Source organism: Rattus norvegicus, chromosome 3 (genome assembly GCF_036323735.1).
Source record: "Rattus norvegicus strain BN/NHsdMcwi chromosome 3, GRCr8, whole genome shotgun sequence".
NCBI lineage: Eukaryota > Metazoa > Chordata > Mammalia > Rodentia > Muridae > Rattus > Rattus norvegicus.
In genome coordinates this window covers 42,844,333-42,870,504 of record NC_086021.1, presented here as the reverse complement: position 1 = coordinate 42,870,504, position 26,172 = coordinate 42,844,333, and the positions used below count along the sequence as shown (strand labels likewise).

Sequence of the window (26,172 nt, the reverse complement as noted above, 5' to 3'; positions counted from 1 at the left end):
GGCCCAAGTACTTAAACCCAGTTCTCGTGTCAGGGGCCCAGTCGCACCGCCCACTTCGCCCCCCACCAGCTAAGAATCCTGGACAGGAGTTCTGGGTAAACCCCACCTCTGGCTGGACACCCAAGGCCTTGATTTCTTTGTCTTTCTAGGAGCTTATAGAGTCTGCCATTGTTCTCCCAACTCTGGTTGATCAATGGAGAAATCAAGGCAGCAGAAAACACTAGGCACAAAGATAGATTGTACCTCTGAGAGCAACAGATCTTCTCAGAGGGGTCCAGGCTGGGGGGTTCTCCTGGGCCATGGCCCAGGGGCATGAAGCCTGTAGGTCAGAAGGGCCAGAGAGTGTCTGTAAGGAGAGGTGGTGTGCTTGGTCCTGCCCATTGGGCCTCAGGGCCTCTCTCCCTTGGCCAGGTGCACCTGCTCTGCCCTGAGCACCTCAGCTGCCTTCTTCTCTGTCATCCTCTGTAACGCATTCTGCACCTGCAGGATAGCACAGATCAAGCCTTTTCCTGCCCTGGAGCCCTACCGGTGGATTCATCCTTGAATCTGTGAGAAGCAGGGCTAGGGACCTGAGTCCACCCTCCCTTGATTTTTCCCCCACAGTCTGCTCACGATACTCACCTCTCCATTGTAAGCAGCGTAGACAAGGAAGATGTATGGGCCCTGTGGACAGGCCTCAGATCATTAAGAAGGAATGGTACCTGCTCTGTGGCCTGGCCTCCCACTTTACTTGGATCAAGAGCCCAGGACCGGGCTGGAGAGATGGCTCAGTGGTTAAGAGCACTGGCTGCTCTTCCAGAGGTCCTGAGTTCAAATCCCAGCAACCACATGGTGGCTCACAACCATCTGTAAAGAGATCCGATGCCCTCTTCTGGTGTATCTGAAGACAGCTACAGTGTACTTATATATAATAAATGAATAAATCTTTAAAAAAAAAAAAAAAGAGCCCAGGACCACAGTAGAGACACCGAGGGACATGGAGAGGCAGAGGACTCAAAGCCTGCCCTGCCCTCTTTCTAGTCCTTTAGTCTACAGTCCACTCACTCCTACTGCAGCCCCACAGGGATGGAGGGGACGCCTTCTTGAAGAACCAAAGCCAAGTTCTTTGCCATATGCCTTGGGAGAGGGGCCTAGTCTCTTATTTCCTTCAGAGACTAGGTGTGAAGGGCTCAGCATTCAGGGCTAGGGCACGCCTGACTCCTCTCCACAGGTGTAGGGACCAGCAGGACTTTGACACTCACAAAGCACCACCATATTTGGGTCTCATGTATCCCCATTTGATGGACAGAGAGTCCAGAGACAGTGTTGACCTAGATCTAGAGACTTACTCAGACACCATGTGACAACATAAAAGGCAGCGACCTGCTCAAGCATGAGGCCAGAAGCAGAGGGCGTTGGACTCCTAGGTCTTCCAGCCTTCAGGCCTCTGGTTCCCAGGAATGACTGAGTTGACAGCACATTCTTTGACTCCTAATACAGGTGACTATACCCAGAGCCAGCCTGTCTCTTCTGCAGCCTCTGCATGGCCTTCTCCCTGTATTTCCTTTTCATCTCAACACCAGCAAACAGAAGTATCTCTCTGGACTCTACCACCCCGTGCATGACATCATCTGTGGCTCACACTCCCTACAATAATACTGCGGTTCCTTATAGCATCTTTAGAGTCAGAACAGTCTGGGCCCATGTCCCCTCCTGACCCATTTCTTACCAGCCCTCCTCATGTCACTCATTCCCCTGGGTCCCACAACAACCCCCCCTCTACATATGGCTTTCACACCTTAACTGAGAACCAGTCCTTCTACATAAGACTTCTTTCTATTCCCATACTGCCTTGACTGTCCTTTGCCCTCTCAGCCTCTGTGGTGCCATACTGTAGGTAGTTAGGTAGAATGAGGTGGGCACTTTGGTCCCATGCACTATGTTCTTTGGGATGTGAACCAGCCAAGCAATTGGCCTGGGGGGAGAGGGGAAGATCCGTAAAGTATGAACGAACTAATGAATGAACGAATGAATGAATGAATGAATGAACGAAGGAGTCCCCATTCACAGAGCTTTAATGTGCATTGGGGATTGTGTTCAACCCTATGTAAAGGTTATCTCAGTTGGATCGCCAGAAGATTTCTTGGGGTACAGAGGACTCGAATCCCCATTAGACAGGTTCCCCCAAGGTAGACGTGAGCTACAGCTGGCTACAGAAGCTGGCATTGCTTTCCTTCCACAAAGCCAGACATAGTGTGGGTCGGAAGAAAACAAGATCATTCCTGAATAACAAAGGAGGCTGGATTCATTCTGGTCTCTCTGGGCCTCATCGCAGTGCTGGGGTAAGTCCTGCCTAATTTATGCCCGAGACAGAAAGCCGGGGCTTTGGGTGGAGTGGAGGAAGAGAGACACAGATACAGGAGACGTGAAGGAAAGGAGAGGAGAAAAAGGCCAGGCTTGGACATGGTCACAAGGCATCCAGGCTCCAAGGACACAGCCTAGAATGAATCAGGGACCTGCCTGACAGCACCACACCCATAGGAACCAGGAGCAGGCCCCAGACTGGGACAGGAGAGAGCTTAGAAGATGGAGAAGAGCCCCGGGGCAATGTCAGGGAAACAAAAATCAACAGAGAAGACAGTGACAGCCTGAGAGACAGATAGAATCGGAGAAAGTTCAGAAACAAAAGAAGCCACAGGTGGGGGGAGAGGGAGATGGGGAGCCTAGGGTGTTCTACTGGTTGCTCCTCTGAGGGCCGCCCCCCCCCCAGCAGGGCTGAAGAGCATTCCTGATCGTGGAGGGGGTACTGTCAGCAAGCTGAAGTAATCACCATGACAACAAGCTTGTTTCACCTTCAGTGTCCTGTTTTGAGCTAGAGAAACCTCACCAGGGTCACTCAGACACACAGGGAGAGCTGGGATAGAGCCTCTGAGTACTGGGGACTTGGAGTTATGTCAGGAAAGGACCCAGCACCCAGGGCGCCGTTGCTTAGGCCAAGAGGGTACTAGAGTCCATGCTTACTCTTTATCATTGCCAGGGGTTGGTGAGGCCCTCTTCTACAGTGAACCCCTATCTTCTTGCTCCCAGCCTGTGTGCACATCTGTGTGGGGGTGTACATATATTTCTGCAAGTGTGTGAGTACATGTATATGCACGCGTGTGGTGGTTACGAGTCGATGTTAGGTCTCAACCTCAACTGCTATCCACTTTGTCTTTTGAGACAGGGTCTCTCACTGGACTTGCAACTCACTCGTTCAGCTAGTCTGGCTGGCGAGTAAGGTCCAGGAATCCTCTTACCTCTACCTCCCTAGGGCTGGGGTCTACATTGCAGTGCCCAACTTCTTTAATGCCCTAGGGATCCAATCCAGGTCCTTGTCCTTACAGCAAGTACTTCAACTACTAAGTTCCTCCCTCCTCTGCCACACACACACACACACACACACACACACACACACACACACCACACACACAGAGATGTACACATCTCTATGCTAATTTAGCAGAGACTAGACAAGTCTCCCAGGTCCAGGGGTAAAGACACCTTGGACCAGGACTTCTTCCATCCTTGCCTTGCCTGCTCACGACTGTGCCGCTCTTTATCTGGATCATGGTTGGCTTCTACTTCCTGAATGTCATCTTCAACCTGACTTTTCTTTGTTGTATCCTAGCACCTCACATCATGGTAGGTAACCATGGGTTGTGACATGAGTTGAAGAGTAGTAGTCAGGGTCCCCTCCTGAGGATTGTGCCAGGATTTCCCTGTAGTCAAAGCTGACTACCCCCAAGAACGAAGAATTCAGACACTGAATATAGGGCCCATCTTACTTCTTCCTGCTTTGAGGCCTCAGGAAAGCAACTGCACAAGGCCTGTTTTCCTGTCAGTAAGCATGTCTTACTGATGATACAACCCTCCTCTCTGAGGGAGGCTAACTGCTCTGAGTCCGCAGGGGCCTAGACAGAGTTTGCCCTTGATTTGGGAAGCATGACTTTGTTCAGCCTTTTTGTTCTTCTTTTTTGTCCCTGAGAGGGAGTGGTGTGGGGAAAACTGGCATGGACAGAGGTCAGTCCTGCAAGGGTTAGGAGAGCAGTGACAGGGACCACTCCTTAGGGCCCTTAATGTCTTGCCACCTAGTCTGAGGCTGGCACATCTGTACCTGTCTGGGTCCCCAAGAGGTCTGTAAATCCTGTAGACAGGAACATTCATTCAGGTGCTTGGATACTTCTCTGTCACCAAGCTGTGATGGATGGCTTCATTGTGTGACTTCAGTATCAGTTCCCTCACTGAACCCTTTCCTAACCCTTTGTTATCCCAGATAGGGTGGCTTGAGCCAACCCCACAGTAAGCTAGAGACACCTAAGGAGAGGGCGCAAGTTCCCTGTGTGCCCTCACTGGCCTCTTGGTGATCCTTGAATTGGCCCAGACACTGTGACCTTGACCATCCCCTTGGTAAGCCTGAGAGACAGAAAGAATCAGAGACAGTTCAGAAACAAAAGAAGCCACAGGTCGGGGGAGGGAGATGGGGAGCCTAGGGTGTTCTACTGGTTACACCTCTGTGCCCCGCCCCAGCAGGACTGGAGAGCCTTCCTCAACTGTCCAGTGAGCCAAAAGTCCTCCATCGTGTCCCACTTGTGGACATAAGGCCACCATTTGCCACGTCTCCTTTATCCCCTCTTTTTGAAGAATGCCACATGTTGCTGTTGAATGCCCTCTTGATGTAGGCTCTTAGTCTTGGCAAACCACAAGCCCTCTCTGAGTTCCAATGTTCCAGAGCCCCCATCCCATGTGGGGTCAGGGCCTAGAAATACCTGGAAGGAATTGAGAAGAACAGCAGCGTAGGCCCAGGTTGGGCTAATGTGTACCAGGAGGCCCAACAGCCAGGTCAGGCCCAGGACAGGTAGCAGGGCCAGCACAGGTTTCACCATGGCCCTGTGGGGAAAGGAGGCAGAGATGAGGGGCCAGTGTGACCCCCTAGTTTCTGATGGGTGATGCGGTACCCAGGAAGTACATGGAGGGGGGCCTGCAACTGTAGATTGGGAGAAAGCTTCTTTGGGTGGACCTTGATTTCTTCTTAGTAGGGGTGGCAGGACGGGGAGATAAGATTTCATTCATTCCCAAGTCTTGCAAAAGGGAGGCAGCTGCCCAGAACTGGGCAGGGAATGAGAACGTGAGTCATGAAGCGTCTGCAGCCCTCTGTGGTGGCCTGGCCTCCCTGTCTTCTCGAGCACTTGCTGGTTTGAGTTGTTCTGCTGCAGCAGGGACTGGTCAAGTGAGGAAGGCTACAGAAGAGGCTGGGCTGTAGGAAGAAGGGCACCCCATTGTGCTCCAGTGGTCATGGTGCTGGGGAGTAGAAAGGGTCCTTGGTAGAGCTGGAGGCCTGAATCCTTACTCCAATCCTGAACCGGGGATGGCCTGACTTTAGGATTCCTCCTGTCTTGTCTCAAGCAGACTCTCACTACCTTCTGCAGACAGTGAGGCCCCAGGACAGTGGGTGGTATCCATAGTGTCTCATACAACATGACAAGCCCAACCATGTAAGTAAAGCCACACAGGTACTCATGACTTAACACAGGCTCACACTTGGCCAACACAGACTCACATGCTCACACTAAACCAGGCTCATGGGAGGTGCCAGCTGGTCCTGCACACCTCCCCCATCTCATCCTACCCCCTAGCTGAGCCTCACCACATCTAAAACCTGATCTTCTGATGTAGGTCAGGCTGAAGGCTCAGCATTCGTGCATGGCGGCGGGTGCTGGATACAATGACCGTAACCACACGGACCAGGATGTAGGTATTGGCCTGGAGGTTGGGTGCCAGTGAGCAAGAGGAATCACCTCTTCCTGACATGCCCCTCCCTTGTGGCACCCACACCTCCCAGCTCACAGTCAGCACCAACAGGACGGGCCCCACAAAGGCCCAGATGGCATCAGTGCAAACACTGAGCCAGCAGTGTCCAGAAGTCACGTAGTCATGAGTGTGCAATGCTAGAGTGATGGCCACGATGACCACAGGAATGCCTAGGGAAGGAAGAAATAGACTCAGGCCATGCCAACACTCGTTGCTGTCCAAGGTCCAGCCCACAACTATCCCCTGGGCCAAGCTAAGAGGTGGAGACTGAGGCCACTGAGTGGAGAGGACTTAAAAACAGACTGGGTACAGCTAGCGTCTGATGCAACTGGAAAAACTGAGCCCACATGAGAGACAAGTTTCAGGTGGTACCGAGTGAAACAGGTATAGGGCAGTATTGAGTGCTGGGTGTTCAATGGTACTGGGTACTGGGTATTAGGGACTGTTGGATGCTGAATGGTGCTAATGGGCCCAAGGATGGGTCTGGGTGGTACTGGTATGGGGCAGTATTGGGCAGCAATGGAAAGAATAAGAGTGGGGATCAGGGGTCCTCACCCCAGCATGCAGCACAGTACAGCCTCATCCTGGGGCCTGGGTGCATGCTCACAGCTACACCTTGCTCCAGGAGAAGGCAACCAGAAAGAGAAGATGCATGGCTGCTGTGACAGCCACACAGGTCACCTGGGGGAGGATGGAGGTCATTATCGAGCTCAGCTTTGGGCACAACTTACCCCAATCCTAAGGTAAGGCTTGGCATGCTCATCCAAAGAAGAGTCAGGGAGAAGGGCTCCGTCATTTGTATCATTTGGATCTTTCTCTGGGATTCACTCTCCACTAGGGCAAGGAAGCCACTAGCAGGTAACAGGGGAGGAGACCTCAAAAGGATTTTCAGGCTTTCCTGGTCCCAGAGCTTACAAGTCACTAGCTGGTTGCCTACCTTGTTGGTCTTCACCCACTCACTGGTCATGAGGAAGCCCTCAGCAGAGGCCAGGGAAAGAATAAGATTCTTGTGGATCGTGGTCCGCTTGGAAGTGGGAGCCCTGTATAGGCAGAAGGGTTGGCTGATGATGACAGCCCCACCAGCCCCACACACTTTCAGTCAGACCTTGGGGTGTAGGGGGTTCTGGACGGCTGGGCTCCTGTAGGTAGCAAGGGGCCTAGTTCACTGTAAGGGATGCCCCAGACCAAAGTCTCGTGGGGATGGCTGTGGAATCTAAGAGGAAACAAGCCCTAGTGTGGGACACTTCCTCACCCAGCCGCCACGAAGAGCAAGAAGGTGGTAGCAAGGGCACAGAGGGACACGCCACAGCCCACGAATGACAGAGTCCTCAGCAGCGACTCCTCTCCAGGACCTCCCTGCAGGGAAGGACAGTGAGGAGCCCATCCTCATTCTGATTTGCACAAGACTCGCCCTGCCTGCTGGCTTCAAGTCTACCTAGGGAATCAAGGATGGCAGTAGTACTAACCACCGGGGATTAGGCCCGCACACAGTAGGTGCTTAGTAAACGAATGTATCTCTCTCTTGCTGGATCTCCCTAGAAGCTGCCTTTCTTGACAAACTTCTACTGACTCAACAGAGTCCTGAATTGGAGTTGACTGACAAGTCCTTGGGGATGGTCCTGGGAGGTAGGCAGCACTCAGAAGGAGCACAGGCTGCTACTGACGATGAAGCCGCTGATGGGTTATATGTGACATTTACAGGAAATAAATGTGTAAGCTTTCCTGGGGACTCTTCCAGACCCAGAGTCTTTCTAAGGCAGCAGCTCTGTCTAACTTGACATTTTAGCAAATGACTACCGGGTTCCTTTCTATCTCCATGGAGCCCTTCTCTTAGTCTCATGGAGTCTCCTCTTCATCTCAAACCCACTTGGGTTCATGATTTATCTACAGGTTCTTCACAGCCATCAGGACACCCTCCTGAAGCCCACCCAGTCCTAGACCTAATAGCTCCACACAGTCCTGCCTGACACCTCACCATTTCCCCACCTGGGTCCTCTCCAAGCCCCACGTCCAGTTGGGCCATGGTCTCTGACCCACCCTCCAGGCATCCAGTGCAAGGCGTCAGGATGAATTGGCCTCATGCAGAATCTCCCTCTGCAGACGCGGCTGCCCTATGTCTCCCTTCATACACCTGCAGCAGGATGGCGAGGCTGGTGCTGTGGTTGCAGGGGCAGGTGGTCGAGTCTGGGTGTACAGGAGCCCTAAGCAGCCCGTGGTGGCCCAGGAGCCCCCTGCATCTGAGCTTGGGGTTAGGAGGGAGCAGAAGGGCTCTTGAGATGTGGTGGACACGGGGGAAGACAAGGCAGACAGAGGTCCTTCTTCCTGAAACCTGAAACCTGAGGGCTGCTTTGCTGATATTTCCTTGGCCAGTACCTAACCCTCTGGGCCCCAGTTTCCCATCTGACAAATGTGCTTAATTTTCTCAGTGATGGTAAGACCGGAGGAGGCCAGAAGTGATGGCCTCCATTTCTTTTGCCTGTACTGGTTGCTAAACATTTGTGGGTGATGTCATTCATTCTGCCGAAGACCCAGGAGGAGACTCTGACAATGCTCAGGGCCACAGCCTCCCAGGAAGCCCTCTTAGCAGCCATTGGATAGTTGAGTCTCCTTCAGGGCACCTCCCAGTGTCAGTGCTGCCTCCTTCATAAGCATCCTAGGGTGAAGCTCAATATCCTGGGGGTAACACATCCTCCTTGTCCAGCTTCTCCTGGAGCCATATGGGGTCTGGAGTTACCCTGAAAAACAGTTTTTTGGGGGACCCCAAACACCTCCAAGCCCTAGTTCCTCTGCAACCAGAGGGGACATAATTTTTTAAATTGTCCAATTTAGAGTTGGGTAAGATGGTTTAACAGGCAAAGGCCCTTGCTGCCGGGCAAACCTCACAGTCTGAGTTTAATCCCCTGAGTTTAATGATAGAAAGAAGTGACTCTTGTGAGTTGTCCCCTGACTCCCATACACACGCAAAGACACAAATAGATAAATGTGGAAACTTACCTGACACTGAAGTCCCAAAAAGCACAGACAGGCTCTAGAATCTTCTGAGGAAAAACCTAGGGGTAGGCCATGAGGAAAGAGGAGGTGTATGAGTGTGTATGGGGACATGGGGCAGGTGTGCTTATGAGTGTGTGTGTGTGTGTGTGTGTGTGTGTGTGTGTATGAGTGTGATTCTCAACAAAACTACCACAAACATGAATTGTAGAGAAGACGGTCTTTTCTACAGGCAGTGCTGAGAAATCTTGATATCCATTTGTAGAAAAATGAAACTAGATCCCCTAATTCTCACTTTGTTCAGCTGGTGAAGGTACTTGCTACTGGTGACTGAGTTCACTCTCTGGGGCACACCTTGTAGGAGAGAACTAATTCTGCAAGTTGTTCTCTGACACACACGGACACACACACACACACACACACACACACACTATGGCTCATGTGCATGTATGTACATGCATGTGCACATATACATGAATAAATATAAAGTGTAAATCTTATATAACACATGAAGCTTTGAATGGGGGCTGGATATGGTGGTGCATGCCTTTAATCCCAGCTCTCTAGAGGCAGAGGTAGTTGGAACTCTGTAAATTTGATGCCTGCCTTGTTTACATAGCAAGTTCCAGGTCAGCCAGGACTATACAGTGAGACCTCGTCTCAATTAAAATAAAATAAGAATTGACAAATAGGATTGTGTGGAGTTAAAAAGCTTCTGCACAAAAGGAGGAGACAGTCAAGTGAAGAGACAGGCTTCAGAATGGGAAAATATGTACTTATACATATGACCAGAAATTAATATTTAGAATCTATAAAGACCTCTAAAAATTAAACACCACCCTCCTCCAAACAAATGATTCAATCTATAAATGGTCTCAAAGGGCTGATTTATCAGCAAATGGCTGATAAATATATGATAAAATGTTCAACATCCTTAGTCACCAGGGAACTGCGAATCAAAACAGCTTCGAGATTCCTCTCACCCACTGCATCATCAAGAAAACAAACAATGGAGCCTGGAGAGATGGCTCAGCGGTTAAGAGCACTGACTGCTCTTCCAGAGGTCCTGAGTTCAGTTCCCAGCAACCACATGGTGGCTCACAACCATCTGTAATGGGATCTGATGCCCTCTTCTGGGACGCACCATATATACACACAGAACACACACACACACACACACACACACACACACACACACACACACACACAAACATCCCCATATATGCAGGAGAAAGGAGGACACAGGAGGGAGAGAGTAATGAAGGTAATAGATGGGTGGAGTAAAGGGATATACAGACAGTGATACACGGGCATGAAAATGTAATAATAAAGTCTATTATTTAAATGATAGCTAAAATCTTAACTGAAAACATTTTATGTAGCACACTAAACTGCCTATTTACTCACTCTTTCCTCTGTATTCTTGGGTTCTGCCTCCATGTACTCAACAACCCACAGATCAAAAATATTTTTTTTAAACAGAAAGAAAATATTAAAACAAAAAATATTGCCTCGGTCCTAAACATATAGAGACTTCTTCTGGTCACGATTCCCTACGCCAGACCTTAGTGTATAGCTGTTCACTGGCATTGTCCTGGATACCATGAGTGAGCTAAAGGGAACTGGGAGCATCTAGAAAAGTGTAACTTACAAGTCGTTCTGAATAGGGGATTTGAACATCTATCTCTGGGCTAGAACCACCCACTCAAGGATGAGGAGCGTTGAGGGTACACTGCACCCAAGCTGACTGAGACTTTCGGGAGGATGTGCAGACTAACTGATACAGAAGCCATACTGAGTGCACCCGTCCATCCACAATGACTCCCTGTGAGCAACAGATCCCTTAGCTTTCTTTAAAATGTCCCAAGGATTAAAAAAAAAACAAACCTAGGACTTTGGACATTGCATACCATGGTATAAAAGCCAGTGTATAGAGAATCCCCTTCCTCTTCATACAACCACAGTGACCAGTCCATCCCTCGAGTGTGCAGCTCTCCAGGGCTTTCTGAGTATTGCCCTAACTCTGTCACCGAGGTTGCGTGTTCTTATTTTAAATCCTGGGGACAAAACCCAGGGCCTCATGGCTAGGCAAATGCACTGGTCCTGAGATGCACCTCTATCCCAGGCTAGCTTCCATTCCCCTCAAGTCCAACTTGGAGAAGACTTCTTGAATATCAACCTGCACGCATACTCCTACATACAGTGGGGGCCAGTGTGATTGTATGTGCCTGTGTGTGTATGTATCATATATTCATATATATATATGTATATATATATATATCTTTGATCTAGCCACTTAAAGATAGCGCCAATCACATAGTCTTTCTGAGCATCACGGGCATTGGAGGGCTCAAATTTGCTTAAATTATTTATGGAGCTACTGTGAAAAGTGCACATTACCCACCTCTAGTCCCTTGAGAATGGAGGAGATCATTGGAGATGAATATGACTGGACATGTGTGTGTGTGTGTGTGTGTGTGTGTGTGTGTGTGTGTGTGTCTGTGCATCACATATGTGCAGTGCCTCAGAGGTCAAAAGAGGACATTGTATCCCCTGGGACTGGAGTTCCAAACAGCTGTGGGCTGCCATGTAAATGCTGGGGATTGAATCTTGGTCTTCAGGAAGACCAGTTTTTAACTACTGAGCCATCACTCCAGCCCAAATATGCTCTTTAGTATATTTCCAGTAAACTAATATTGGCAAGCATGGGGCAGGGGGGCAGGGACAGGGGTTAGTCAGACAAGTGCTGCACCACCCAGTGCTTGGGCCTGGTGCTGCAGGTGAAAGGTCACAGCTGTGTCCAGCTCCCCAGCAGTGTTTGTCCCACACCTCTGAGGAGAGTAGAGCTGACCCCACTTGGGTGCTTAGAGACCTGTGGGAACAAATGGAGTTTTTAAGAGTGGTTGTGGATACGGGGAATGAAAGGATGAGATATGCATGCCCTGGGTCATTTCAGTCAAGGGGAGACCACTATACCATGACTCGGAGCTTTGAGGTCCAGCCTCAGGGACTTGTTAGAAAGCCCTGTTTCCTCTCAGAGTCTCATCTCCAAAACCAGACTCCAGAGGAGAAGGGAGTAGGGCTCCACCAGGTTCTGTTCTGCAGACCCAGCACACTGATAAACATTGATCTGCCCACCATGACGGGGGTCTGGGAAGAGATAGAGGCCTAGCCTCCTGGGGTGTGAGGGAGAGACAGGTCTCTGCAATCCACTGGGAGGGGTTTGCTCACCTCTGCACTCTTATATCCTTTGAGCCATTATCGGCCTGGAACTCTAGGCCAACTGCCCCCCAGGGTATGCTGGAAGATTCTTGAGGTGATGGTGTGATGACCATGACTTCAGCAAGGCCTGGGAGGGTGGGAGACACTAGCTGCATCTGAAGGCATTGGTCTTTCCATTTCACAGGGACTTTTCTAAGATCACATAATAGAAAAGTGACGAATGCAGAATTCCAACCAGCCACGGCTCACACATCCCAACCTGTAGTTCCAAGTCCCTTCGTCTGTCCTGTACACTGATTCCCAACCCCTGAGTGGTCAGGGCTGGGGCTTTTCACCTAGTCACCTCTGAGGAAATCATGTGGACTCACTGGAGGAGACTAAGTAGATGCTGTATGTGGTGAGAGCTACGGTGATAGCCATCTACCAGTCAAGAGCTGATAGCCCATCTCACACATAAAGAAACAGAGGCTCTGCATGTGATGGTAGCCCCTGTCTAAGGAGCACAGCAGACATCTATCCTGAAACACAGCATGGCTCTGGCCAACTCTCCTTACTCACCTTTCCCGGGGAGCTGCAGGGATGCGGATGTGGCCTGGTCCATCTGGATGCTCGCCAGGAATGAATGCCCTCCAGCGCTGACCTCAGGTGCAGGCTTCGCACCTCCAGGCCTGGGGTCAGATGGAGCAGTTGCAGGATCTCAGGAGGGAGGGCTTTCTCTTGGGGTGTCAGGTTGCAAGGCTGACTTGTCCTTTCCCTCCTATAGGACTTGGGGCCCACCATTCAAGACCAGAGAGGTTGAGCCACTAGCCCAGGGTAAAATGACTCTCTGGATTCCTGAGTGAAGGGTGTTATTATGGGGGTAGGAGGGTCCTGTGGCTAAAGATCACTGTGAGAGTCCCCAAACAGATCTACAAGCACTTAATCAATGTGAACTTGGGTCCAGCTCTGGGCAGATACTGTTCAAATAGCCCTGGAACCCCAGGGGCGTCAGGAAGAGGAGAGGCAGTGCTATACGCAGGGACATGTTCAAGATAGATGTTAGAGTAACTGAGAAGGAAAGGTCAACCTATCGAGAGAGAACTTGCAAGCGTTCCTGAATGAGTGCGTGTGTGCGTGTGTGTGCGTGCATGCCTGCGTGTTGGGGGGAGTTGGTACTCAAGCAGGGCTCCAAGGGGAGGAATTTGCTAGGAGATCAAGGGAGAAAGAGCATCGTGGGCAGAAGATACATCCTGGGTAAAGGGAGGAAATGTTGAAGGGCAGGGAAGTACAGACAGTGACCTCTAGGGGACCACACTGAGGAAGGATGGCTGAAATCAGCTGTGGAAATGGATGGTTGCTCACTAGCAAGATGATGCTTGATGCCGATTCGGGGTTGTGCAGAGGTCAGCATGGAGCTCAGCAGGGATGCCAGGCGCTGCACACTCATCACCAGGGCCACAGGCCCACCAACCACCTGGGAGGAAGCTGTAATTCTGCTCCTGCTCCCACTCCAGGCTCAGACGCCATGGGCCCTGACCCGGGGGGGCCACAGACACTTGGGGTTCTGGATCCAAACCCTCAATGGCCTCAAGATCAAGGCCTGAGCTCCCTGTCTGCCTCAGCCTCCTCTGACCTCTCCAACTCTGTCAGGTCAAGCAGCAGGTCTCCTAGCATGCCACGTAGCTGCTGGTCTGTTGTTTGCCAACAACACTCTGGCTGGGCCACCTCTCTCTTCACACTGATTCAGAGTCAAACTCATAATATACGTGTTGAGGTTTCACATTCAAACAAACAAAGAAGCAAATTCACTGGGCGATTAGCCACTTTCTGCTGTGAATATCGCCCTGTTTACTTTGCTGTTGCCTCAGCAAAGCAAGTGTGAGAATCCCACTTTCTAGGTAAGAAAACAGGTCCACAGCCCTGGATTTCCTCATCTGCTACAGTGCCCCAGATCTGTAGTTACAGGCGGACTTCACACACGTGGGAGGGGAACTCCCTACCTGTCCAGGTAAGTACCATACCACCAGCTTCATCGGTTGTTCCATTCCTGTTCACTTTTCTACCCGGTCTGTTCCTAATCCTGTTCACTAGTAACTTGCAAGGATGAATTTTCTAATAGCCTCTCCCTCCAGGGCAACTTCCTGTCCTCCAGAGCACCTGCCCGTGTATTTAGGCGGACATGATGGGTGGACCACTCCACATAGAGGAAGCCCCACTTGAGACAGTTGGCAGATTCTTGGCTGTGGGGAGGGCCCTTATCACCAGTGGCTCTTAATACCATTCTTAACTATGTGCTGCGCTCAAGTGGACTTTCCACTCACAGTGACAAAAGGAGCCTCTCCGATGGGATGGAGAGATGCAGCCCTCAGAAATAGGTGTGGACTCACCCACAGTTACACAATAAGGGGGCTGCAAGACCATATCCCATCCAGCCCTGCCTGCCTCACCTCATTGACAGCCAGCCACACACTGGCTGATTGCTCCTCCAGGGTCAGGCTGGCCACAGACACAAATCCTCTGTCAAGCTCCTCCCAGGGCTGGGTCAGCAGCTCTGGCTGCTCAACTCTGAGAGCAGTCACCCTCCTAAGGAAGTGCAGCATGGCCAGCAGGGTAACAGGTCCCAGGGGACCTGGCTTCTCTGCCATGACTCTCTCCAGGAGACACAGGAAGCTGGAAGCTTTGTCCAAGGACAGGATCCTGGGGGCTTCAGACAGGGGGCTTGGGACAAGCTGTGGGTAAAGGGATAACTGACAGGAGGGAACTCTCCAGATAACACAGTTAGGCACTGCCAGGGTCTTCTTAGTGGATCATATTTGTCAAGAGCTCCCAGCTGTCAGGGGTTCTAAAACAAAAGCAGGAACAAATGGTGGTCCTGTAGATATTTTAGATAGGAAAGGTAAGGAAAATAAGGCACAGTTCCAGACACTTTCCAGGCTCCAGGGATGGGCTCACCACAGTGGCACTGGCCAAAGCATTGACTCTGCTGAGAATGTTCTGATCCGGCCATGTCTGGAAATCCTGAAGCTGCTGATAGGTCTCTGCAAAAGGTGGAGGCCAGGTTGGACCCTGGGCAAAGGAGGGGCCAGCCTGCTCCATGACCACCCTCAAAGTACTGTTCTGGGGAGAAAAGCATTATCTGTGGCAGTATCTGAAATATTAAACAATGTAGTAGATGGGGAAACTGAGGCATAACGTGCATGGCAAAAATCACTTTTTCAAAGTCACACAGCTGAGATTTGTCCCCAAGCCTGTCTGGACAGACTGCCCTGTTGTCTAGACCTATGGAGTCCTCAAACTGAAGATTATAAATGCCCTAACTACTCTACTATTCAGCAGAGCTCTGGCACAGCTAGGCGCACCTTTTGGATAGCAGCAGAGAGAGGGCTGTGGGTACAAGCAGAATTCAGAGCCTTTGGTGCCAGGTCCTGGGTTCTACCTGGGGCACTGCTCTGAGGGTACTGGCCAGAGTAGCAAAGTGTCAAGAGCACAACTTGGCTATTTACCCAAGCAGGCCCAAAAGGCGCATGCGCACAGCATGCAAGATCGCCACACCATGGGGCATGTGGAGATCAGGGATGAGGCCCTGAAGCTAGCACTGAGCAAGCCCACACTAAGTAAGCTTCTGGGCAGGAACTGTTAGCCTGAAGAGGGAGTGGCCAGAATTGGTCGAGATCAAATTGGCAAGGGCTGAACTGGAGAGTGCTAGACAGGGGCGGGGCCAGATTCAATGGGCCAGCCAGGGGAAGGACATAGCATCTGGGCAGTCGGAGCTGATGTCCTACCAGGACAAAGAAGGCTCAGAAGCACAGTGGGCAACAGCGTGGGCGTGACGTTCAGGGCCTCTGGGTCCCACTGAAAGAGCAGGCCCCCGGGGGTGGCGCTCAGGCATGAGCTCTGCGCACTTGCTGGAGGCTCAGTACCGGGTCCCACAGGTGGAAGTCGGTGAGGGTCACGGGCTGAGAACCCGCCACCCAGGGAGTCCTGATCCTGACCCAGCACAAGCACACCGTCTGGTGGTACGGGCTGGCCCACACTGAGTCCTTGAGCCCCAGCGCATCGCCTCCTATTGGTGAACAGCGCCCAGCGCCCGCTGTACTACTCCCACGTGGCGCACACGTGGTGCCAGCAGCTGTCAGAGCGGAAGACAGCGTTGAAGGGCGCTTGGTGGCCTCACACCACTAGCACTGCGTGCACGGAGCCTCTGGGCTCCGCGAAGGCGCGCAGCTGCAGAGCGTTGGCGACAGCAGGTGTGGCCAGGGAGAAGAGAGTGGCCACCTCCGTTGCTGCCATGTCCCACTGAACATGCGCGCAAGCCGTGAGCAGGTGTGGCCAGGGAGAAGAGAGTGGCCACCTCCGTTGCTGCCATGTCCCACTGAACATGCGCGCAAGCCGTGAGCGCCGCCAGTGCAGGCAGAACCTCCAGCAACCGCGCGGCCCTGCCAGCAGTCATCTCCTGGAAGACCAGAGCAGCTGTGGTGTGATCACCTGTAGGGACATACAGCAGAGCCTCAGTTTCCCTAGCTGCCGCAGGGCCTGCCTCTCACTGGCATAGCTGCGGAGCCTGTCATGGATTCCGGGGTTCCTCTAGTCTGGAGAAGAAAAAATGTGGGTTCCAGGCCCCCTGCTCAGGGTTAACCCACACTTCCAGAATGGGCATACACTGTTAACTCCAGCTCAGTCTTCACTCTTGTCTTAGTGAGACCCCATCTCTGGAGGTCCAGACACCACACTCCTCACCCCCCACGCCCTCCTCACCCACCACACCCTCCTCACCCACCACACCCTCCTCACCCACCGCACCCACCTCACCCCCCACTCCCTCTTCACCCCCACCTGCCCACCCTTCCACTCCCGCTTACATCAGATTCTGAGTCCATACTCACGCCTCTGGGGCTGACTTTGTAGCGGGTCCTCTCTTTGTCCTACCCAGACCGAGTTAGGCAGATGTGAAGTGAGAGTCCTATCTGGGGGCCCCAGTGCCAGGTGACCAAACCTCTGGTCACAGGACTCTTGGGCTTGCCACCAGTTCAGCCGCTGTCCTGTGAATTCACACAACTCTTCTGCAGTCTGGGAACCAGTAACCCTGGTGAGTTTCAAGGGCTACCGAAATCCACTCTCCAGGGAGAGGTGGACACTGCCCAGGAGCTCAGGACCATGTGGTCTTCTGGGAGCTCTCAGCTTGGGAGTCAAGGCTCTGCCTTGTCTGTCCTACATTCCCCCATGCGACCACCAGTGTTTGTTTTCTTAGGTATTTGTTTGAGTCAGGGTCAGCCATGTTGCTATGCTGGGCTTTGGTCCACTACAATTGTGGACTGCCACATGCACCCATTTAAGCACCATCCATTTCCATACCCCACCCCATTTCTTTAAAACTTTTGCTGACACTGTCCCCTCTACCTGGATCAGCTTTCCCTTCTTCGGGATAGATTCTCAGCCCCCCACCCACTAACATTAGTGGTAAGCCTATCATTGCCCAGATGTACAAACTGGGGATACATGTAGTCATGGGTGATTTGGAGGCCGCTCCTGGCAAGGTACAGGGATCTGCCTCCTGGGTCTCTGTCCCAGCCCTGGCATCCACAAATGACTTAGACAACACACTATCCTGGCCTCATGCCACTTGGGAGTCTGGCCCCTCACAATAATGATACATGCCCTTTCTTTATATAAGAGTAAGTCCTGGGTTCAAGAGAACTCAGATGTGCACATTTTGGGACTCTGAAAATCACCAATTTCTTGTAATTTTGCCACTTTTTTAAAAAAAGATTTATTTTATTTATGCGCTGTAGCTGTCTTCAGACACACCAGAAGAGGGCATCAGATCCCATTACAGATGGTTGTGAGCCACCATGTGGTTGCTGGGATTTTTGAACTCAGGACCTCTGGAAGAGCAGTCGGAGCTCTTAACCACTGAGCCATCTCTCCAGCCCATTTTGCCACTTTTAAAGTAACACCTGTTTTTATCTGTGTCATCCCAACAAAAGTGGGTAGGAAATAGTAGCTGGGAGCTGAGGTCCAATTATCATTGTAGCATCACAGTAGTGTTCAGTGGGTGCTGTGTCCCTTGTTCCTGCCTGTACCCTCCAACCCCTTTGGGCCCACCTCTCTTGCTCAAATAAATTTGTTGCCATCACGGGTCTTCTCTCTACTAGGCAGATGAGGCCTAGGACGGGAGCCTCCCTTCACTGCTGGTCCCTCTCCTCTTTCCAGTCCCTGGTTCCCACCAGCTTTTCTGGTGCTGTCCTCCACTGGTCCACAAGTCCACAGCTCAGTTTCTGGAGCGGGCTCTCTGCTAGGCAGCCTAGCCAGTCTCCTGAAGGATAGGGGCGGGACTCTGTGACTCCTCCCTGAGACCTGCCCTCTTGTGTCTGGGAGGAAACTTTAGCGGCTGCACAGAACGTGGCAGTTCTTCCACTAGCACAGGTAAAGGCTCCCTATAGAAAGAGTGGAGTTGTGATAGATGCTTGGATTAAAGAATGAACTTGGGGAAGCGAAAGGGTCCTTGAAATAATGAAAACCTTAGGAGACCAAGCTAGTGAGACCAGAGGGGACCAGCCCTCAGCATATTGCTAGCTTGAGTTGCTCCCCGCGGCCTGTGTCCCGTAACATCTACCCCATCATGAGGACAGTTGGCATATTCTGTTTTGCAGGCAAACTGTGGGCAGTTAGTTTTGTCCAGAGACATTTGCTTGGAAGATAGGAGGGCGGGGCGATAGGAGGGGCGGGGCATCGCCAAGAATACAGTGGAAGGCTGAGGGCTGGCGTGTTGGAGGCCCCACCCCACCTTCCTCAGTGGTCTTAACATTCCTACTTGGGTGTGAACTCTGGCTTGATGACCTGCCACCAAGGCCTCGGGTCCACACTGCCATGTTCTCACTGCCTCCTGGACGACTATTACCTGTCATGGATCCTCAGCTTCCGCATGTGTAAGCCGAACAGTACAGAGGTGGGGTGCTAGCTCCATGTCTTTTAAACTGCGCTAGTTTATTTTTAATCTCATTGTTTTTTGTTTGTTTGTTTTTGAGATGGGATCTCATTTTGTAGCTTTGGCTGGCCACATAGACCAGGGTGGTCTTGAACTCACAGATATCAGCCTGTCTTTCACCCCCTGAATGCTGTGATCAAAGGCATGGGCAGCCATACGTAGCCAAGGGTCGCCTAAAACCTGTGGTTTTCCTGCCTCAGCCTCCACACGCCAGTGTTATTATTTATGTGCCACGCTGGGCTTTCTTTTAGAAGAGAGGGAAATTGAGGCAAATGACACACTGGTTCTCATTTCCCAACTTCTCTCTGGGCTTGAAAGTTAAAAAAAAAAATCAGAACTGAGCATTGCTGCACATATGTAAATTTCAGGATCGATTCACAGGCAGGATGGAGGATTGGGAGTTCAAGGCCAGCATCAGCCACATTGTGAGTCTGAGGTCAGCCTGTGCTACAGAAGACCCTGTCTGAAAACCAAACAGGCTGGGTATAGTGTAGCATACCTTTTATTCCAGCACTCAGGAGGCAGAGGCAGGGGGATCTCTGTGACTAAGACGCCAACATGTCCTACAAAGGGAGTCTAGGACAGCCAGGACTCTGTTACACTGAAAACCCTGCCTCAGAAACCAAATATTGCAAATACCGCCCCCCACCCCCAAGTCCAAAGAAACAAAAATATCCAGATAAACATCTGGGGCAGAGTTCAGTGTGTTTGGGGGCCAACAGAGTATAGGTAGGACACGGTTATCCTATTTTTGGCTTCCCTCACCTTATCCAGCCCAAGCGTCCAGAGCCAGTGAAAAAGCAGGAAAAGAAACCCTCTTCTGCCTGGTTGTCAGGGCCCTTTCCCTATCCTTGGCTTTGGTTTCAGTGTGTCCGCCTAGGCTTCCTGCGCTGATATTTAATTTCCACTGTGTAGCATTTAGGGAATGGGCATTTAATGTGGCTCTGCTATCGGGGAATGGAGACTTGGGAAGGTGATTAGGCTGGGTGTGCTCAGGCTTAAATCCTTGTGGCTTTAAGGAAAGGTGGGGGTGGGGAGTGGGAAGGCACTCTGACATCTCTCCACGCACTCCTCTCCACTGTCAGCAAGAAAGCCGATACCACATGCAGCCCCTTAACCTTGGGTCTCCATAACCTTGAGCCAAAATGAGCTTATTTTCTTTATATGCCTCAGTTGCCTTGTTATAGCACTGCAAAACAGACTAACTCAACACAGGAGCCCATTTTACACATGCGCAAGTTGATCCCCGAGAGAAAATAGGTTCTTCAAAGAAGGTGTGGACTCCCTGTCTGTCACCTAGCTGTGATCTTTCTCTGCATGCCGTTACACCAGTCTCTTTCATGTGCATGCTGGCCTCACTCTTACTGACACAGAAAAGCTGTAGCCTGATACAACTTTGTCTTCTCCACAGGGCCCTTGCCTAGGCTCCCTTCCAACCCTCTTCCCCCTTCAGTGACCGCATCTGCAGGGGTCAGTCCTGAAGATGGCCAAGCAGCACTGGAGTGATCTATAGGCCCCGACCCAGGCCCTGTCCAGCAAGCAGATCTACCCAGTCTGTTCTTCCCAGACACTGGGTGATTCCCTGCTGCCAGTGAGCGTCATCCATCAAATCTGCGTCGGTCATGGCATGCCCATTGTCTCTGGCTATGGTTCCAGAGGCTGAAGGGACTGATAGTCATCAGGCATCTCAGGCCCGTTGTTTAGGGGGAAATGGGAAGGGTACAAACAGCCAGGGGCACCTCAGGGGTGACCTGAGGACACTGGCCCTTCTCTGGACCTGAGCCTGGCCCAGTCTCAGACCTTCAGCTGACCCAGAAGGCAGCAGGACACATGGACCTTTTCACCTCAAGGTCACCAGGAATGAGGTTGGACGTCACCAACTCTCTCGTGACTTTGACAGTCTCTCCATCTGAGGCGGAGTCACCTCTTTCTCTGAGGGTAGAAGAGGTTTTTGATTGTCAGGATCACGGATTTTCTCTGAGGAGATTGGCTTCCACACTAGACACATCCTGTTGGCCTTGGCACATGAGGTCCATAGTGTCTGTCTCAAGTTTCTTCCCTTCCTTAAACTCTCCTGTGGCCCCTAGCACTTCCAGGAGAAAGTCCTGCAACCCTCCCATGGTTACCATGACCCATCCAGGTCTGTCCCTCTCCTTCTCCTGCCTTTGTTCCCTCAGTTTCTGACCAAGATGAACCTAGGAGGAGGCAGAAACCTCTGGGTCTTTTCTGGTTCATATTTCCTCGTCCTCTACATCTCAGCTAAGACCTCTCTAGGTTGTCTTCATGCCCCCACCATGTTGAGCCGTTTTAGGAGCTACTGGTCCCTACAAACACCAAGTAGTTTGCCTACCGCACATCTGCTCCAGTACCTGGGCTGAGCTGGACAGAATGGGCACTTCGGATCCACAGAGCTGAGCGGACTCAGGTGGAAACCTTGTGACTCAGGTCTGATCTGTGTCTTTCGGTGGGGGCTGATGTGACTCTGCCTAATGGGCCCTCTAAGGCCTGACACCTGTCCCACTGACAAGTATTTAGTATTACCCCCCACCCCGTGTGTGTGTGTGTGTGTGTGTGTGTGTGTGTATGTGTGCTGCCTGTCCCCACCTGCTTCTAGGATATTTCTGGAGGCAGATGCAATGGTCTTTCCTGCACATTAGGACATTCTTCATCCAGTCCTTGCCATTCCATAGTGGGACAAGTCTTTGCTCTTGGTCTATCTGTGACATCTACATCTTGGTGCCCAGCACACAGCAAGTGCACAATACATGATCATTTGAAATTGGGTATAACATAGGTCTGAAATCCCAGTACTTAAAGGACTGAAATGAGAGGATTGCTACAAGTTTGGGGCTAGCCTAGAGCTACACAGGGAGTCCAAGGCCAGCCTGTACTACATAGTTTCATTAAGTTGTGCTGAGGGTGAACCTTAATGGGTAGAGTGCTTTCCTGGCAGGCATAAAGGCCAGGACTCCATCTCCAGCATTGCATAAACCAGGCCAGCAGGGGTTGCAGCACTTGGGAAGTGCAGACAGAAGATCAGAACTTTAAGGTCATTCTAAACTACTTAGTGTTGAGGGTAGCCTGGGATACATGAGACAAAGAGACAAATGAAAAGCTAACCATGCTTATTTGTATTAGAAGGCAGACAGCAAGTCCATGGCACCTCTTTTCTCTAAGCTTAAAGAGATTTTTACTTTCACTGGGCTGGTGGCTCTGAACACTAGGCATAATGTTTCTTTGTGTGGTGACAAGAATGTTCGTAAATGGACTGTGATAAGTTTGAACAACTGCGAATTCACCAAAGAGCACCGAGTTGTGTATTCTGACGGGGTGGGTGGGATGCTATGCAAGCTTCAGCACATAAAATCTGCTTTTCTGGGGATGAGAAGACTTTTCTGGGGATGGAACTTGGACCCAGAGAACCTGCTTTCAACATCTGCATGAACTTCATGAGCCCAGACCACCCCCCCCATCTGGGACCTGGGGTCCTGGCCTCCACCCAGGAGCTCACAAGACCCAATGAGACAGTGAAAAGCGGTGGGTGCAGAGAGGTGGCCCATCATCATGCTGGGAAAAATGAGTCTCTCACCTCAAAAGATGAGCAAAGACTTCACCAAAGAAAGAGGACAAGTACTGAGTAAGTTTAACCCCAAGCATGGGGCTGGGGAGCCGGCTCAGGGGTAAGAATGCTCGACGTCCAACATGAAGACCTGAGCTCAGATTCACAGTATCTACTAGAAGCTAGGCTTATTGGTGTGTATGAGGACCTCAGTCCTCAGGGGGCAAAGGCGGGGATCCCAACCAAGCTGAAATGGAAATGTCAAAGTTTAGTGAGGGACACTGTCTCAAAAAACCAAGCCATAAAGGAACATGCCTGACAACACTGACTTCTGCATTCCATATCTTCGGACATGTATGTTGTATATATAAAAAGAGAAAAGTAAAAACTGCTGGACATCAGGGTGATATTTAGTGGAAGAACATTTGCATGGTGTATATGATACCCTTTGTTCTATTGCTAGCCATGAGAAGGAAGGAAGGAAGGAAGGAAGGAAGGAAGGAAGGAAGGAAGGAAGGAAGGGAAGGAGGGAAGGAAGGACAAAAATGCCACTGGGAAGGTGGGTATGGTAGTGCACCCCTTTAGTCCCAGCCCTGAGGAGGAAGAAGGAGGCAGATCTCTGAGTTCATGGACAGCCTGATCTATAGAGTACCAAGTTCTAGACCACCCTGTGCTAAATATAATAATAATAATAATAATAATAATAATAATAATAATAATAATAAACAAATACTGTAAGAGAAATTTTCCTCTTCAGTTTTGATTAAAGGAATAAAACCACAGCAATTTACATCATTTCATGATACTAATTTAACCAAAAAAGTCTCTTAAAATCATAAAATTCTGTGCTGGCAAAGTAATGATGAAATCAGTGAATATACTTAGGTACCGCTACAGTGTAAAACAGCACAGCCCTCTTGGAGATCGATGGAATAGTGTTGTAGCACTAAAGATGCTGCAGTCTTAGATGCTGGGGAGTTCACTCAATGGTGAATGCTTTGTGCAGAAAAGTAGTGATAATGGGGCTGGAGAGATGCTCACTGGTTAAGAGCCCTTGCTGCTCCTAAAAGGACCCAGGTCCCAGAATCTACATGGTTCCTCACAACCATCTGCAACTCCAGTTCCAGAGGACCTGATGCCTTCTTCTGGTCTTACAGAGTATTACATGCACATGGTATACTACATACATGCAGGCAAACATAAAATATCCATACCCATAGGATAAGAATAAATAATAAAATATTTTCTAAAAGTAGTATTCAGAATATTCTCTACAATCCTAAAAAAGTATGGTAGGCTCAAAGCCTGGAGGAATTTCTCAGTTGGTATAGTATTTGTTGCGAGCACAGAGACCTGCATTTGCTCTCTAGGGACCACTTGAAACACCCAGGCAAGCCAGATGGTGATGGCGCATGCCTTTAATTCCATGTTAACACCGGAGACAGGCACGCAGTGAGTCTCTGGTCTACAGAGTGAGTTCCGAGATAGACAGGGCTACACAGAGAAACCCTGCCTCAAAAAATCAACAACAAGAACAAGCAATATCTGGGCATATATTTGTAATCCTAGTACTGGGGAGACAGGGAAAGAAATCCCCTGGGAGTCACTGGCCAGCTAGCCTTGTCTAACTGGTACCTGCAGATTTATGAGAGAGCCGGCTCAAAAGAAGTGGGTTCTTTTCTTGACGATGACACTCCAGTTTGCTTTCCAACTTCTGTATGTACACACATGTGCACTTGCACACACACACACACACACAGGTGCGTTGAAAAAATGTATCTCTTTAAATGCCCTATAAATACCCTGTGATATATTCACTTGAAGAAATAAGTAAGCCATTAAAAATGGAAATTATTGGGGTTGGGGATTTAGCTCAGTGGTAGAGCGCTTGCCTAGCAAGCACAAGGCCCTGGGTTCGGTCCCCAGCTCCGAAAAAAAGAAAAGAAAAGAAAAGAAAAATGGAAATTATCAAGATGACATAGTGCGGAGGATTGTAATGCATCTCCATCGTCCCAGCACTTTTGAGGGAGACACAGGAGGATTGCCGTAACTCGGAGGCTATCCTGATCTACAAGGGAATTCTAGACCAGCCAGAGCTACACAGTGAGACTTGTCTCAAAAAGCCCCAAACCAAAACACCATGATAAGGCAACTGCAAGTGGCCACACAGTAAAAGAACAGAGTAGGAAGCAAGAATTAAACCTCTGTGTGATAGAATTGCAACTAAATACAACTTCACGTGGGTTGGGGCAGATACTGCGGCTGCTGACCCAGCAACTGTTGTTACTTCCCTCCTCCTTATCCGAGAAATGTTGATTTTTCTCAGCCTCCCTCACAGTTTTGGGTAGTCATGTTACCACTGAGATGGAACCCACAGGGTTTGTGTGTGTGTGTGTGTGTGTGTGTGTGTGTGTGTGTGTAGGGGGTAGAAAATAGGGAAAATACTTCGATTTCCTGATAAAGGGGGTTATCATAACCTCAAACATCACCTCCTCCTACCCTCTACCCCCACCCTGAATTCTGGTGAGATGCCCAGAGTTTCAGTAGCTCTTGTGAACTAGAAGCATGTCCAAAGATGATCTCTCTGGGCAGACAGAGCAGCAACAGTGATGCTGTAGACTCTGAGTTCCTGGCACTGTGGAGTGGCTCCCCACCTCACCTACCAACGAGGAAAGCAAGTCCCCGCTCACTAAAAGCACTGTGACAGATACAAATGGGTGGTGCCAAGATTTAGAGCCAGGTAGACTGTGATTCAAATATCATTTTTCCTAATCTCGCGTGGTTCTAGGCAAGCCCCTTCCTTCCACCTGTGTATTGACACCGTGTCAGGTTTTTCCCTCCTTACATTTACTTTTATCTTTTATGTGTACGTATGTGTCTGTGTGAGTGAACGCCACATGGGGGCAGGTATCTGAGGAGGTCAGAAGAGGGCATCACATCCCTTGGAACAGTGTCACAGGCTGGCTGTAAGGCAAAAGATGTGTGTGCTGGGAACCCAAGCCCGGAAGAGCAGCAAGGGTTTGTAACCACTGAGCCCTCTCGAACCCCAATGTACCTAGCTTTTGACGGTGGACTCTACAGATGTGGATGTGTTGTGATAACTGTAAAATAATACTTAGGGTCAGCCTCTGGACTGAAACCATATTTGTGGCCAGGTCTAGTGACATGGCTGTGACCCAGAATCAGTAGAGTAGGAAGTCCAGTGTCAGCCTGGGCTACAAAGCAAGTCTGTCTCTCAAACAACAACGACAATGACCCAAAACCAAAAGAGAAGGGATGGGAGGAGTGAGGAGGAGAGTACAGAGGCCAGTGGCCAGCAATGGTCTGAGGGCTTGGGTACCCTCTCTGCGGCTGCACGAGGTGGCGGCAGGTGGCGCTGGTGGCGCGCGGCTGAGAGGGGCGCGCGGCGGCGGGCGCTGGGGGAGCCTCGGCAGCTACGGCTGTGACTCCGGGTAAAAATAATCAGGGAAGGCCAGCTGCTTCCTTGTCAGCAACCAAGAGGGAAATAAAGCTCACGTCCCCTCCAGCGAAAACCTGCTCTCCCGTCCCCTGGCTCCTGCCACCAACTGCTCGACGGCCGCGTGCCAATCCGGTCTGAAAGCCTGCAAGCCAT

At 50.6% G+C, this 26,172-nt stretch overlaps 1 protein-coding gene across 1 annotated transcript; it reads right to left on the bottom strand.

Annotated features, from left to right (window-relative positions):
- Window positions 1–387: 387 nt before the first annotated feature.
- Window positions 388–26,172, bottom strand: Adgrd2 (adhesion G protein-coupled receptor D2). The gene is given in 30 exon segments (XM_063285142.1): window positions 388–480; window positions 4,785–4,905; window positions 5,663–5,778; window positions 5,863–5,996; window positions 6,382–6,447; window positions 6,450–6,507; window positions 6,764–6,866; window positions 7,079–7,187; window positions 7,948–8,028; window positions 8,031–8,068; window positions 8,821–8,876; window positions 11,556–11,633; window positions 11,635–11,686; window positions 12,046–12,095; window positions 12,097–12,151; window positions 12,595–12,657; window positions 12,659–12,704; window positions 13,378–13,489; window positions 14,463–14,744; window positions 14,968–15,053; window positions 15,375–15,473; window positions 15,798–15,884; window positions 15,887–15,966; window positions 15,968–16,290; window positions 16,367–16,500; window positions 16,899–17,082; window positions 18,240–18,449; window positions 20,812–20,932; window positions 25,900–26,005; window positions 26,076–26,172. Coding segments are annotated over 30 exon segments (3,240 nt in total).